Below are 14962 nucleotides of genomic sequence, written 5' to 3'. Positions count from 1 at the left end.
TCATCCCCACGAATCACACTTGCGATGGTTGTGGGATCGGGAGCAGGGCCTCCCCTGACGATCTTAACCTCCAAGGTGGATCATAAGCTGGGCAGGAACCATTTAGGGCTTATAGGCTAAAGCCAGCACTTTGAATTGTGCTCAGCAGCAGACAGGCAGGCAGGGGGGTGGTATGCTCCCTGTACGCCACTCCGGTGAGCAATTGGGCTGCTGCCCATTGGACTAGTTGAAGCTTCCGAACAGTGTTCAAAGGCAATCCCATGTAGAGCATGTTGCAATAATTTATTTGGGATGTAACAAGAGCATGGCCCACTGTGGCCACATGAAATCGTTACTGTAAAATCGTTATTGTAAAATCTAGTATTACTGAAAGATTTTCTTCTTCTGAGAAATCAAGTTGGAGCGGGGGCATGAGGTGCATCTGTACCTTACTTGACTTATTTAAAAAGATGGGGAATTGAAATGAGGTTGTTCGTTTGGGTTCAACTGCACTACAGTGTCTCAATTGAGGAAAATCATAGTCTCACTCTATTCTGTTTTGATCAGACCTTACCTGGAATACTGTATCCAATTCTGGGTACCACAGTTCACGAAAGATATTGACAAGCTAGAACGTATCCAGAGGAGGGTTATCATAGAATTATAGAATTGGAAGAGACAGCATGAGCCATCTAGTCCAACCCCCTGCCATGCAGGAAAAGCACAATCAAAGCATCCATGACAGATGATCATCCAGCCTCTGTTTATCAGCCTCCAAAGAATGAGCTTCCACCACACTCTGAGGCAGTGAAATGGTAAAAGGTCTGGAAGGTAAGCCCTATGAGAAGGGGCTTAGGGAGATAGGTGTGTTGGCACAGTGAAAAGAAAGTTAAGAGGGGATTTGAAAGCAATGCCCTAAAGTGATCTTTATAGGATGTGGAAGGCATTTCTATCACACTTGTTGGCCACTAGGGTCCAAAAAGGAAGTAAATAGGAAGGGATTTTTATTCACCATCTGTTGTTAAAACAACCTCTTCTGGGCCTAGGAATGACCAAGATGTCCCCCAAATATGGTTATTTCCCCCTCCCCCCATGAGTGTAGATGCACTGGAGTATGAGTGGTTCTCCAAGTTTGCCTGAAGGTTATTGTGACCCCAACTTTCCACAGCGCCCGCCCCCCATGTTAAAGGTTCAGGGTAGGTAAAGTCAACACAGTGACCTTAGATCTACTGTTAGTAAATTAATTAACCTGAAGTGAGATAAATGCTGATATTTAAATTTCAGTCATGATAGATTTGTGATCCAGCAATTTCGCAGTGAAGTCTACCTTTGGAGTTGCTGTGTTGAACAATTATAATTTTGAGGTCAGCAGCAGAGTGCTAGAGGGTGTGTTAAAATGTTCTTTCTGGGTTTTGCAGAATGCCATGTTGTCACTTTTGCATGATTTAGCCTATGTGGCAACACAGAAGGTAACAGATGATCTCACTGGGAAAAGAGCAGAACAAAGAATCCTTATGTGAGAGAAGCCTCCCACAAGGATGGTAAAACATCAAAACATCCGGGCGTCCCCTGGGCAACGTCCTTGCAGACGGCCAATTCTCTCACTCCAGAAGCAACTCAGGTTGCTCCTGACACGAAAAAAAAATAATTAAGTCCTGAATCAGATCTGATCTACTCAAGTAGATATGAAGATAGGACCTCCTCACATTGGGGGCCTTATCACATTAGGAAATACTCTGTTTCCAAGACTGTTTGAGAATGATTTGAAGCTGGTCCCATCATATGACGTTTGCCCCATCCCGTAAGTATTCTGTCGGAATCTGTCTGCAAAACATCGCAGACATGGATTATTTGAAGATGGAATTCTAATTGTGCTTTTTGAAATACTATGGATTCTTCTGTTGCTGAAGCACTGTTTTTGTGTGTGATAGGAAAATCTGTGTGCATCCCATCAGCAACGATACTTTTTAGAAGGTCATAGGGTGATATGGGGTGTGTTTTGAATGGATTGGGAGGAGCCAGCCTACTGCCATAGTGCAGTATTTTCAAATCATAATAATCATAATAATCAGGTGTGATGAAGAGAGTATGCATCCCGTCTCAATACAGTATGCAACCAGTCCTAAAAAATATATGGAATGCATATAGATATAAATGGATTATATCCCAGTGTGATAAGGTCCCAGGAAATACTCAGTTTCTGTCAGTATGCATCTTATATTTTTCTGACTGAATGCATACTGAATGCAGATGGGATGCATACTGACCCTTTCACACCAGAATACTATGATTCTTACCTTCAGAAAATGCTGCACTTTGTCCCATCACACCACAGAAGTTGGTTCTGAGTCATAAGGTGGACATCATTTGCCTATCAGTCTCCCCCATAGACATTTGTGAGCATTTTAATTAATTAATTACAATTAAATAATAGTTTGGTGCCTTAGAGAGTCAGTGTGCCCCATCAGCCTCTCACAATTGATCACTTCTGAACCATGCCATTGCTGGGGCTATCCCAAGTATCTGGTTTTAGCTCTGAAATCTTGGGGCCTGCAATGTTCCTGACTTGGCAACCCTATCGATAGCCTGATTTATTGCAGAGTGTGGTTTTGTCATGTGTCCTATTGCTGGTTTGTAGATATTTTGCCCCTGAGAGACAGAGCAGCCTATACTAGAGTACATGGGAAAAAGAGTTTGACCTGATATGAGGCAAATTCCTAAAGAGCAATAAAAATCTTGCATTTTTCTATTAAGGAAGGTGCATTTTGCCCTTGCATCAGGAACCTATTCTATCAAAGAAAGGAGTTTCAGGTTAGAACTCAAGAAACACCTTGTCCTTTTAAGAGCCCCTGAGAAGAGGTAGGTGCCTGGTCCACTATGACCTCGTGTGAGGTCAAACTCTTTCCCCAAACTGTTCCTACTACCTGTACGTACTCTAGAATAGGCTGCTCTGTCATTCAGTGGCAAGACAGTCTTTCCTGTTAACCTCTCATTGCTCACTGTTTTTAAATATCAGGGCTAGCAATTGAATCTTAGATGGAGGCACACAGATTGTATGCTGTACTATAGATGTTTGGTCCCTACCTTCAGCTATGGTGTGATTTTCTACCATATTTGAAATCACTGTCCCGCTGTTTGTTGGCTGCTTTCTTTCCCTTTCTTTTTTAGGTAAGCAAGTACGTGACGTTTGAGCCATGGTGACAGTTTACATGTAAACAGAAATAAATGGAGCATCAGCCAACAGAAACACAAATGTGTTATTGCCTTTAGAGCAAAGAGCATTTAGAAGTTGGTCCCTGCATTTTCATAGAAACCACTGGTCTTTTGATCTTTGGGCAATTTTCACACTGGAGCATAGATCACTGGAATGCTTTATTACTACAGGTTGAGCAATGGGTTAAATCCTTGTGCTTGCAGGACTGCCGACCAAAAGATCGGCGGTTCGAATCCCATTTGTCAGCTCCAGCTTCCCATGCAGGGACATGAGAGAAGCCTCCCACAGAATGGTAAAATATTCGGGCGCCCCCTGGGCAATGTCTTTACAGATGGCCAATTCTCTCACACCAGAAGTGACTTGCAGTTTCTCATGTCACTCCTGACACACAAAAAAAACTTTATCTGGAACTCCAAAATCTGAAACACTTCAAAATCCAAAATTGTCTACATGGGTGGCTGAGAAAGTGAGACCATTTCTATCTTATGGTTCAATCTACACAAACTTTGTTTTAAGCCCAAAATTATTTAAAATATTGTGTATAAAATTTCCTTTAGGTTATATGTATAAATTATACAAAGAAACATAAATGAATTTTGTGTTTATACAAAGGTTGCATCTATAAGATATCTCATTTAATTTGTATATATTCCAAAATCCAAAAATCCAAAATCCAAATCATTTCTGATCCCAAGCATTTTGGATAAGTAATAGTCAACCTGTGTTTAAATTATAAATTTATTACTTGTGGCAGCAACCCCTCCTTCTTGGAGGCTTTCTCTATATCTTATGATTCTCTTCCCTTTATCCTCACAGATCCTTGAAGATGACAAAGAATGTTAATGCATTTTGTAGCTGGGTGGGGATTCTCTAGTTTTTGTTGGTGTACTGTGCCTACAAGTCAACTTCAACAACCGCATCATAGGACTTTTTATTCAGAGGTTGCCATTGCTTGCCTCTAAGACTAAGAGAATATGACTTGCCCAAAGGCACCCAGTGGATTTCCAGTGCTGTGGGTATTGAAATACTGGACTCTCTGAGTCCTTGTGCAACATTTAAACCACTATACCATGCTTGTTCTTTTTTTCTTAGTTTGCTAATTTAATCACTATGCCATACCAGGTCTTGATGAAAATGCTATTGAACTACATTCATACATCTACATTGAACTGAAGAGTGTCCTTCCTTCTGCAGGTTCCACTCTTATGGCTGAGCGATTGGGTCCATCTGCACCAAGCTCACCAACTTCATCTCCAAACTCACCCTCCGTCCTCTGCAGTGGTGTTTCTGATCCTGTCCTAAGCACATGTGGTTCTGGCCCACTTGGAAGCTCACTCAGTGGTAAATATCTTAGTTGCAGCATTAGGCTTGCATCCTATTCTGTTTCATCCCATAAGAACCTGAACCCTTCCTATATCTTTTAGTAAAAGATTCCTGTTTGCAAAATTCTGTTCTTTTAAACAAAAATGTAAGTATCAGGAGTGATAAGCATTATTATCAATCTCCCTGCAGCAATGTACAATAATTAAAAATATTTTAAGATTAAATACACAAATGCACTATTTAAAAATAGACTGAAACAATTATAAAATAATTTAAAAGCCCAGGCCTGTAAAGCAGGCATACCAACCACTCCCTGGTTTTAGCACAGACTTGGCTGCCTGCTAGAAGCTCAGATGGCAAGGACTTTCCTAATTTTCAATGGGAGGGAGCCCCACAATCTGGGTCCTGTTAAAGAGAAAACCCTGTGACATATACCAACCTAAGTTCATAGGACAATGACAACCTCTACTGAGTATCTCAATTTTTGGGCAGCATCACATGGGAAGAGGTGGTCCTTCAGATATTTGCATATTTATGTAAGAATTGAGTTGATTTAATTGGTCTGCTCACATTGACACTAGTAATTGGATTTAAAGCATGGTACTAATCTTTCACTTCTGTTACCTAGTGATCTTTTAATTTCCAAGCACGATGGTTGATCAAAGAGTTGACAGTCTCTCTTCTTGCTTTGCAGGCACGGCTCCAAACTCGCCAGTCAGCATGCCAGAATCCCCTCTTTCCCCTTCCATCTCAGGGTCCTGGAATGATGAATGCACCATCTGCTATGAGAACATGGTGGACACCGTGATTTATTCCTGTGGACATATGTGTCTGTGCTACACGTGCGGGCTCAAACTCAAGAAGATGGCCAACGCCTGTTGTCCTATCTGCAGACGTGCCATCAAGGACATCATCAAGACCTACCGCAGCACTTAGGACAGGTTGACACAAAGGGTAGGGATTGGGGAGATGGTATAGATGAGAATGAACTTGACCAGGCTAAACGGGAAGGGGTTGTCTTCATTGCCAGTTTTCCCCGCCCTTACACTTGTAGCTAATTTGGAACGTGGCTACCTATGGGTAAAGCCCAGAAATCTGAGGGCTAAAGATTTCTTCCTGGCAAAGAGTTACTGCCAAAAACATACATAAGCAGCCAGAAAGGATTGGCTGCAGTGCTCCTCTTCCTGGGTTTCCTTTTCCTGTAATGTCTCTGCCCTTTTGTCCCATTGAGATGCTGCAAAGGTCAAAAGAGGAAGGGATTCCCTTTTGTCATAAATGTGCGAATGAATTTAAAAATTGGGAACCACCTAGAGCAGAGGAGGAACAAGTCATTTAAGGACTGGAACCATCTCGGGGAAGTATGAAGTCCAATATGGAATATTTTACCCATATTTCCAGTCAGCTGGATTGGAAAGAACTGTTAGCAACCGCTGTCATACATCGGTGGCAACTGGATCCACTCCATTACCCCTCTCCAATGCTATGTGGTATGTGCTGCTGCTTCTAAGGAAGGGTGTGTTATTTTCCTGTTATAGGTCACATACAGGACTGCCCACTTTTAATTCAACATCTTCAAATGTTACTTTCCACAAATACTTCCTTCTTGTGCTCTAGTACATCCTCAGCAGATGTCCCTCTTTTTTATCATACAACATCATCTCCTTCATCGATGTTTCTCGAGCCCTCGGCCCCTTCTTTTTTTAAGTGTTGCTCCAGAAAACCGCTTTCAATGGCCACAGAGGTGCCTTCACACCTGCTTTCAGAAAATGATGGAGCACATTATCAAAGCCATAAGAAGGAAGGCTCTCCATCTGGTTATTGGACATGTATCCTAGCTTTAGAGGAAAAGAATATCACCAGTAATTTAAGAATCCTTGGTCAAACTGAATGTACAACACAGAGTTGAGTCTATTTTGGTATCAAGAAAGAGATCAGAATCAGAAGGAATTTATCTCACTTTTCAAAATTGTTTAATGAAGGTTTATTTTAGAAGAATCACTCTTCTCCCCAACATGTGAAGGACAATGCTTTTGGCTTCTCTTGCTCTCACCACTGTGAATATGCTTGGTGCAACTAAATTTTTGGCATTTCCCCCAGTGTCTTGCTACAGCTGATTATGCTATTCATGGACAAGCACAAGGCCTCATTTGTCAATGGCCCTTTGTTTTTGCTGATCCATATGACAAACCCTAAAGCAACTTTGGCCATATCATCCCTTAGAGCCAAATGGACTAATGGCTTTTGATATCAAACATGGCACCAGAGTTGGAAGAAACCCCAAGTCCCAGTTCTCAATCTTAGCTCTCAAGTGTGGATACCATAGTGTTAAGTAATTAATAGATGGAGTAAGAGCAAGAATCTAAGAGGAAAGTGGGTTCCTGATGGTCAGACTTATTTTTCCCTTCACCAAAAGTGTTAACATTCAAATGGGGAGTGGATTTTCTTCTCACCAAAGACATGTCCTGCTAATATTGTGGCACTGTGGTTTCAGAGTTAAAGCCTACTCATGCCAGCCTGAGAAGGTGGAAATCCTGTGTATGTAGTTGCCCACTGATAGGGGAAAGGGAACCTGGAGAAAGGTATTTCTAAGTGCCCCAAGTCCACCCAAAGTACACACAACCTGCCATGAAGGAAAAGCAAGATCTTTCTTTTACAGTACATCCATTCAAGTGAAAATCTTGTATTGGCCCCTCTGTCCAAACCATGTGAATTGTTTCAGCCTGTGCTGGACATTTCTGGCTTATTGTTTACAGGGATCAGCATTGTGCCTGCGACTGCATTGCAGGTTTTACATCTCTTACTCTTTAAAGTGTCATTCCATACAATGAATGCTCTCAGCCTCATATTACTAATGCAATCACAGAGTTCAAGAAACCAAACCACCTTCGATCCACAGTTGCCTGTGGACATTAAGGCAGATGTAGGCAAAAGCAGACCCATCAGATGTTGCTGGACTGTGACTCCCACCAGCCCAAGCCAGAAAAGTCAGTGCTGGGAATTGTAGTCCAACAATATCAGGAGACAAGACTTTGCCCAACTTCTCATTAATACAGTTGATCTCTCTTGTCATCTGTGGTGATAGAAGAACAACCAACTGCTCCATAAAAACTGCTTTTCTTTGGCAGAGGTAATCCAAAACACCAGACCAAGAGTCATAGTATTCAGCACTTTGTTATGAAATAGAAAATCCCCCAGTCTCCACCTACGGCAATAACAAATTAAACACCTAATAGTTTCATGATCAGTGAGGTAGCTAGATCTGAAATTAATAGTCTTGTAGTGTTATCCTTTTCTTACTTTATTAGAGCGCACATCTAATTGTTGTATTTCCTCCCACCTTTTGCCAGTGCTACTTCATAAAACCTAGTTGTGCACCTTGGCAATGAAAAGTTCAGAGCCTGTGTATTTTGCACTTGAAGCTCAAATGGATCCTAGGTGCAGCTGTAGGTTAATGGCTGCCTACAGTGGCTACCTCACTCTATCGAATGGTTCACTTTTTTTTTAATGTCAGGAGTGATTTGAGAAACTGCAAGTCGCTTCTGGTGTGAGAGAATTGGCCGTCTGCAAGGACATTGCCGAGGGGACATCCAGATGTTTTGCATCCTTGTTGGAGGCTTCTCTCATGTCCCTGCATGGAGCTGGAGCTGATAGAGGGAGCTTATCCGTGCTCTCACCTGGTTGGATTCAAACCGACAACCTTCAAGTCAGCAACCCAACTTTTAAGTCAGCAGTTCTGCCAGCATAAGAGTTTAACCCACTGTGTCATTGAAGGTTCAGTTGATTTTGCTGTTTGGGTCTCTGCCTTCTTACTAGTATGCATTAAGATAATAGAACCCGGATCTACCCGAAGTGAAGCCTAGATAGGTTTTAAAAATATAGACAGAAAAAAATGTGTTCATCACATTTATCCCTTGAGGATCACAGGCTGACATACGCATCTTGTTGAACAAGTTGAGGCTGAGATCCTACATCAGGAGAACAAAACATAACACCCCATCCATGCAGTTCCATGTTGTTCCTTGCCCCAGCATCTGTGCTGCTCCTTGCTGGTAGAGAAGCAGGAGATAGTTTAAATAACAAAGAATTGACTAGTCTCAGCATGGAAGGGGAAGACATGCTCACAGATGGCATCCACTTTCTTTTTCTTTTTGGAGCACACACCAGTAGCATCTTCATAATCTGAATTTTCGTCCTCATCTTTCCCACAGCCAGGAGTAGTAGCAGTCACTACTATTGCTGCTGCTGCCCCTACCAGGACTTGATAGCTGCACAAAGTAGAGGTTTTGGATAATATGCACAGTTAAAGAATAGGTCTTTGTACCTTGTTCAACAAAATGCATATGTCACTGACAGGATGCTGACCCTAGATGACATTTAGCCATCTGTTGAAAAAATGAGAGAATTGTGTCTTTAGGCTGCAATTCCATGCCCACTAATATGGTAGTGAATCCCATCCAGAGCAGTGGGATTTATTTCTGAGCAAACATGGCTCAGACTTGCACCTTTAGATCTATAAATGGGGGATATAAAGTAAATGAAGTATATTTCTTTCCCCTACAAAGCTATTATCTCCATGTAAATGGTTGAGGCAGTCTGTGGGTATTGGTGTTTCACATGAGCCAATGGGCAACAACGTATCTAGCCATACTTACAAGCCAACTGTTTCAAGTTGACTAACATTTTGGGGACAGAAGATGTTGCCATTTATTTGTAATATTTTGGTGATAGCATATTAATAGGAGGAAAGGGGGAAATGTTGCAGTTTTTTAAAATATCCAGTCATCAGAAGTAGGGTTGGAGGTTAAAGTACTGTAGGGACAAGAGCATATCCTGGTCTTCCTAGATGTTGCCAGCCAGTATCTTCATTTCTGTAGAATGTATTTTAAATATGGGAATGTGCTTGTGGGAGTTTCCTCCCAGAGCTTCAGCATCTAAAACTTTATGCTAGAGATGTTAGCAATCTGAGCCTGTCTTAGAAGGATGACTAGTTATAATGTTTATAATTGCTGCTGCTGTTGTGCATGGGGGAAGGGAGGGGAATGGCTCCAGAAGAGACACTTTCTGCATTTCTTAGTATTCCTTTTGGCATCACTTCTGCAGGGGGCATGCTCCCCTTGTTTTACATGCAATTGTGATTTAAGTAACATTGCAGTCATATCTTTTTTTTTAAAAGCGTAGGGTTGTGTAAGAAGGACATTTTAAGTTTTCTGTTCATTTTCATGTTCTAATCTGTTTTGTTTCCCATTTGTTTGAATTGTCTTCATTCATTTTTTCACTTGACCCAAGATTTCTTCTCTTTTCTGTAACATGGTGTTTTTCAGCTGAATAGTATGATGTTTGAGGCTTTCTCCTAATTCCAAGGGCATCAGAGCTACCAAACATCTGGGAGAAAAGACAAAGACCTTTTTGGGGAAAGGTGTACAGGCACAGACTGTCTGATATTTCAAATGGATGCAGCTTCCTGTTCTATTAGTTTGATCCCTCCCTCCTTTTGATCCTTCTGTGAAATGGGCATAGAGTTCTGGCCTATTTTTGTCAATATAAAACAGGCCCTCCAGCACAAAGCTTTTAAAAATGTACGATCTCGTGACTTGAGCTCATTTTCATAGAATTGGAAGAGACTACAAGAGCCATCTAGTTCAACCCACTGCCATGCTGGCACTCACAATCAACACACTCCTGACAGATGGCCATCCAGCCTCTGCTTAAAAGCCTCCAGAGAAGCAGATTCCACTACTCTCTGAGGCAGCATGGGCTACTGTTGAACAGCTCTTCCTAATGTTTAGATGGAATCGCTTTTCCTGCCATTTGAATCCATTGATCTGTGTCTTCGTCTGTAGAGCAGTGGTTCTCAACCTGTGGGTCCCCAGGTGTTTTGGCCTACAACTCCCAGAAATCCCAGCCAGTTTACTAGCTCAATGCCAAAACATCTGGGGACCCACAGGTTGAGAACCACTGCTGTAGAGCAGCAGAAAACATGTCTGGCACCTCTCTGCTGGATCGGGATCACTGGCTGAAATGTTACAGAATGTTTCTTATAGTGTGCAGTATGTAAAAATCTTATATAGGTTAGAATATCTTCTTTTTAAACCTACCCATTTTTGCTGCTGCTGCTGTTGTCATAATCCATCATCATCATCATCATCATCATCATCATCATCATCATCATCATCATGTATCAGCGACTTAGTTAACTAAGTATACTTCAGTATGTTTAATCATACTTAAGTATATTTAGCTGAGTCTACAAAATACACTAAAATTAAGGTAAGGAGGGGAGTTATAGTCATGGGCAGCAGTGTCAAAATCATGACTAAGTACTGGTTGTAGATACAGTACAATAACCTAGATCTACTCACCCCTAACTGCTCTGTATTCCTGAGTACAGTAGAGTCTCACTTATCCAAGCTAAACGGGCCGGCAGAAGCTTGGATAAGCGAATATCTTGGACAATAAGGAGGGATTAAGGAAAAGCCTATTAAACATCAAATTAGGTTATGATTTTACAAGTTAAGCACCAAAACATAATGTTTTACAACAAATTTGACAGAAAAAGTAGTTCAATACGCATTAATGTCATGTTGTAATTACTGTATTTATGAATTTAGCTCCAAAATATCACGATATATTGAAAACATTGACTACAAAAATGGCTTGGATTATCCAGAGGCTTGGATAAGTGAGGCTTGGATTAGTGAGACTCTACTGTACTACTAAAACAGAATTATGACATTGTTGCCAGGATTGTAACTCCCATCCCAGTTTACCAGGCATCAGCTGCATGGGGAGAAGGAGACTGGTTCTTTCACTGATCAGATCACAGGAAATGATATTCCCATCAGTTTGGGGGAGAGGTTACTTAGTTAACTAAGTACTGGTAGCTGATACAGATTTCTGGCTATTATTATTGTGGTTATTATCTGAAATCATGCATCAGCTGTAACTTCTGGCTGACCCACCCTGAACCATAATAGAAACATCATTCATATGTTCCAGTTGCCATCAGAACGGGCCTCTTTCTCCACATGCAGCTGATGCCTGGTGAGATATGTTTGCTAGGTAGTTATGATCATGGCAACAGTGTCACGATCATGGCTTAATGACAACCATGAGTATGAAACATGACTAAATCACAAATGTTACTTAGTTATTATTAAGATACTGTTGCCATGATTTTAATTCCTTACCTACTTAACTAAGTAGCTGATACGTCCTATTGATGAATATTACAACCACTACTAAACTGAAAGCTACTGTGTGGGGGAAATGAATTGAGATTATTCTTTCCAATCCACTCCACTGGAGTTCTATTCATAAAATGCATATTTGGCATTTATATAAGTCCTGTGCTCACTTTCTAGCCCTTCCTCGTCACCAGTAAAATCTTTGACTAACTGGCTGAACTTGACCAAGACTTGTTGGGGTTTTTTTTTTGGCCTGGAATCATATCATTGGAAGAGACCACAAGGACCATCCAGTCTAACCTCCTGCTAAGCAGTAACACACAGTCAAAGCATCCCCAACAGATGGCCTTCCAGCCTCTGCTTCAAAATCTTCAGAGGAGATCCCACTACATTCTGAGGGAGCATAGTCCACTGCCAAAGAGCTCTTACCATCAGGAAGTATTTCCTACTGTTTAGGTAAAATCTCTTTGCCTGTACTTTGAATCTATGAAGCCGAATATGTGCCCAGTTATGATAAGACAAAGCATCTAAATTATTTGTAACCATAGATCAAAATCCTACATTGTGTAAGAACTCACCTTTGAGTGTCACAATTTTGTTATGATAGGCCCTCCATGTTTCTTATGGAAAGGGATGGCTAAGGACATTTTTTTGGCCACGATCTGCTGGGCTCCTTTTGCAGTTTTTTTGTTGAGTTTTGGAAATGCTGCTGCTTATTAGCATTTCAACAAAAGATGAAAGGGTGTGTGTGTGTGTTTTATATTTTATATATATATATATATATATATATATATATATATATATATATATATAGTGGTTTGAATCCAGGGATGGGAGTGAGCTCCTGCTGTTAGCCCCAGCTTCCATCAACCTAGCAGCTTGAAAACATGCAAATGTGAATAGATCAATAGGTACTGCTCTGGTGGGAAGGTAACGGCGCTCCATGTGGTCATGCCAGCCACATGACCTTGGAGATGTCTACGGACAACGCCAGCTCCTCTGCTTAGAAATGGAGATGAGCACCAACTCCCAGAGTCGGACATGACTTAATGTCGAGGAAAACCTTTAACTTATGGATAGTTGATACAACAGGTAATAGGAATGAGCCTACGAAGAAGAGGTGGAATAGCTTCCTGTTTACTGTAAGCTGCTTGGGTCCCATTTGGTAGAGAAGCAGAATATAAATCAAATAAAGAAGAGGAATGAAGCATTAATCTATTAAACTTTTTTTTAATGGAAGGTTCAAAAGCAAAAGGAGACAATGTATACCTATCAGAAAGATTTGAGAACAGACATCACAGTTGCCTGAATGGTGGTTTAATTTTGCCCAAATAGGAGAATAAGGAAATTTTAAGGTTCTGATCCTCAAATTCTTACACAAAAACTCCATTAAATAACAGGAATAGGCTGTTGTTAAGTTTTCATTTGTCCAGAGCTGTTTGCAGACACACTTGTCTTCATCTGATAAAGGTAAACTAAAGAAGCACTACATTTTCCCTTGTCCCTATAATCCTCTGGTACCTGCAGGGACATTTTCTCTCTCCCCCCCCCCCCCCCAACACACACACACAACTTAGCCTTGGGATAGGGCTACACTTAATGAGGACCAAAGATGGCAACGGCTAATAGAAGCCAAAAAGATTGTTTAGAAAAGGAGCATTTCGGTTGGAGCTGCAAGAGAATGGGAGCTTGGTTTCATTTCTCTGTGTTCGCGTGTAGGGTCCAGAGTAATTCATGTGATTCGATGTCATTGAAATAAGAATTTTATCTTTTAATTGCTTTATTTTAAGAAAAAGGTTTTGTTGTTCCATTTATAATATATCTATCTATCTATAAAAGACTATTCCATCCAGTGTGACAATTGGATAACTGTGATTGTGAATAAAGTTGATTTAGGTATCCCACGAAGGTGCACTTATGGGCTGCTTTCTGACAACAAAACCACAAATACTAGAAGAGTCCAATGAGTGAAGAATCCAAGCGTTACGGAAGTGCACAGATTTCCATTTATTGAATCCTATAAATCAGATTTAAGTCTGCTTGAATTTTTTGGATCTTTGTGCCAAACTATTTATTTCAGATACATGCATGAAACACACCTTGGCATGACACTTTTGGAATGATTAGATTTGAGAAAGAGATGCGGACTGCCAAGAAATGGAACTGCAGTGGCTACATGTTGATTATTTTTATAGTCCACCCACCCTCACAATTCATGGTGGAATAAACAGAACATGTGGGTAAAGTAGACTAGCAAACTACCTCAGCAGATGGATTAATGTTAGATCACTACCATCTAGTGGTCAATTTAGCAACAGACGTAGTGCAGCCACTGAGATAAAACAAAATCTGGATCATCCATTATTAAAGGCAATTCATTTGGCATACACTATTTTTAAAAACCCTAATATTTACTTAATGGAAAACAAACAGAAAAAATGTGGGAACTTCAACTTATTGGACAGTTTCCCATGCAAAATTCCCCACCAAACGTCCTCCACTTCCTCCCCACATAATGCCCCCGATCTGTTTTTCTTATGAATACACAATTGCAAAAATCTGGGAGGAATTCTGAGTGGAATTTGTTGCATTTTATTTATCATGTAGGGTTGCCTCTTCCCACAAATTTATCCCAACATGCTTTTGCCAGAAATCAATAAATGTGGATCTTCTGTCTCTTAATCATTCCCATCAGCGAAAGTGTACAGAACATGAAACAAATCCAGATGCAATAGAGGTAAGTTACTTTGCTATGAATAATGTCCAGGAGAATCTGAGCTAGTTTCTTAAGATGCCACTAGAGTTTGGGGTGAATCCAGCAGTCACGTTAGTCATGCCTAATGGAAGTTCCATTTATTTCTATGGGTCTAACCTGTTGGGACTCTGTATCCAAACATCTGCCATTTCTTGCTAGAGTATCAGCATTATTATGGAATCTGATAAAGTGGATATCCACAACAGTTTATGTTGCTGAAAGTCTATTAATTACTGATAAGCCATTGTTTTTTTTTTAATACTGTCAGAAGCAAATTGAGGCAAGTAGCTTCTGGTGCGAGTTGTTTCCACATTCCCCTTAGTGTACCTAATGAGTGGTGATCTGGCATTCAGCAAAATCCTTTGGCTTTCATAGAATCATAGAATAGTAGAGTTGGAAGAGACCTCATGGGCCATCCAGTCCAACCCCCTGCCAAGAAGCAGGAAATCGCATTCAAAGCACCCCCAACAGATGGCCATCCAGTCTCTGCTTAAGACCTGCTCATAA

General features: G+C 40.9%; 1 protein-coding gene across 4 annotated transcripts in view; it reads left to right on the top strand.

The window, feature by feature from the left end:
• The window catches only part of neurl1 (neuralized E3 ubiquitin protein ligase 1), a 232408-nt gene extending 218804 nt beyond the window's left edge, over window positions 1–13604 (top strand). For all 4 annotated transcript variants that reach the window (XM_062976300.1, XM_008106591.2, XM_008106592.2 and 1 more), the window contains exons 5-6: window positions 4388–4534; window positions 5211–13604. In XM_062976300.1, coding sequence (XP_062832370.1) covers window positions 4388–4534; window positions 5211–5452 — 389 coding nt within the window. In that variant the 3' untranslated portion in view covers window positions 5453–13604. The remainder of the gene's footprint in view (window positions 1–4387; window positions 4535–5210) is intronic.
• The last annotated feature ends 1358 nt before the right edge of the window (window positions 13605–14962 follow it).

This window comes from Anolis carolinensis, chromosome 3, assembly GCF_035594765.1.
Source record: "Anolis carolinensis isolate JA03-04 chromosome 3, rAnoCar3.1.pri, whole genome shotgun sequence".
NCBI lineage: Eukaryota > Metazoa > Chordata > Lepidosauria > Squamata > Dactyloidae > Anolis > Anolis carolinensis.
The sequence above is the reverse complement of the archived record's forward strand: the minus strand, read 5'-3'. Positions and strand labels throughout refer to the sequence as shown.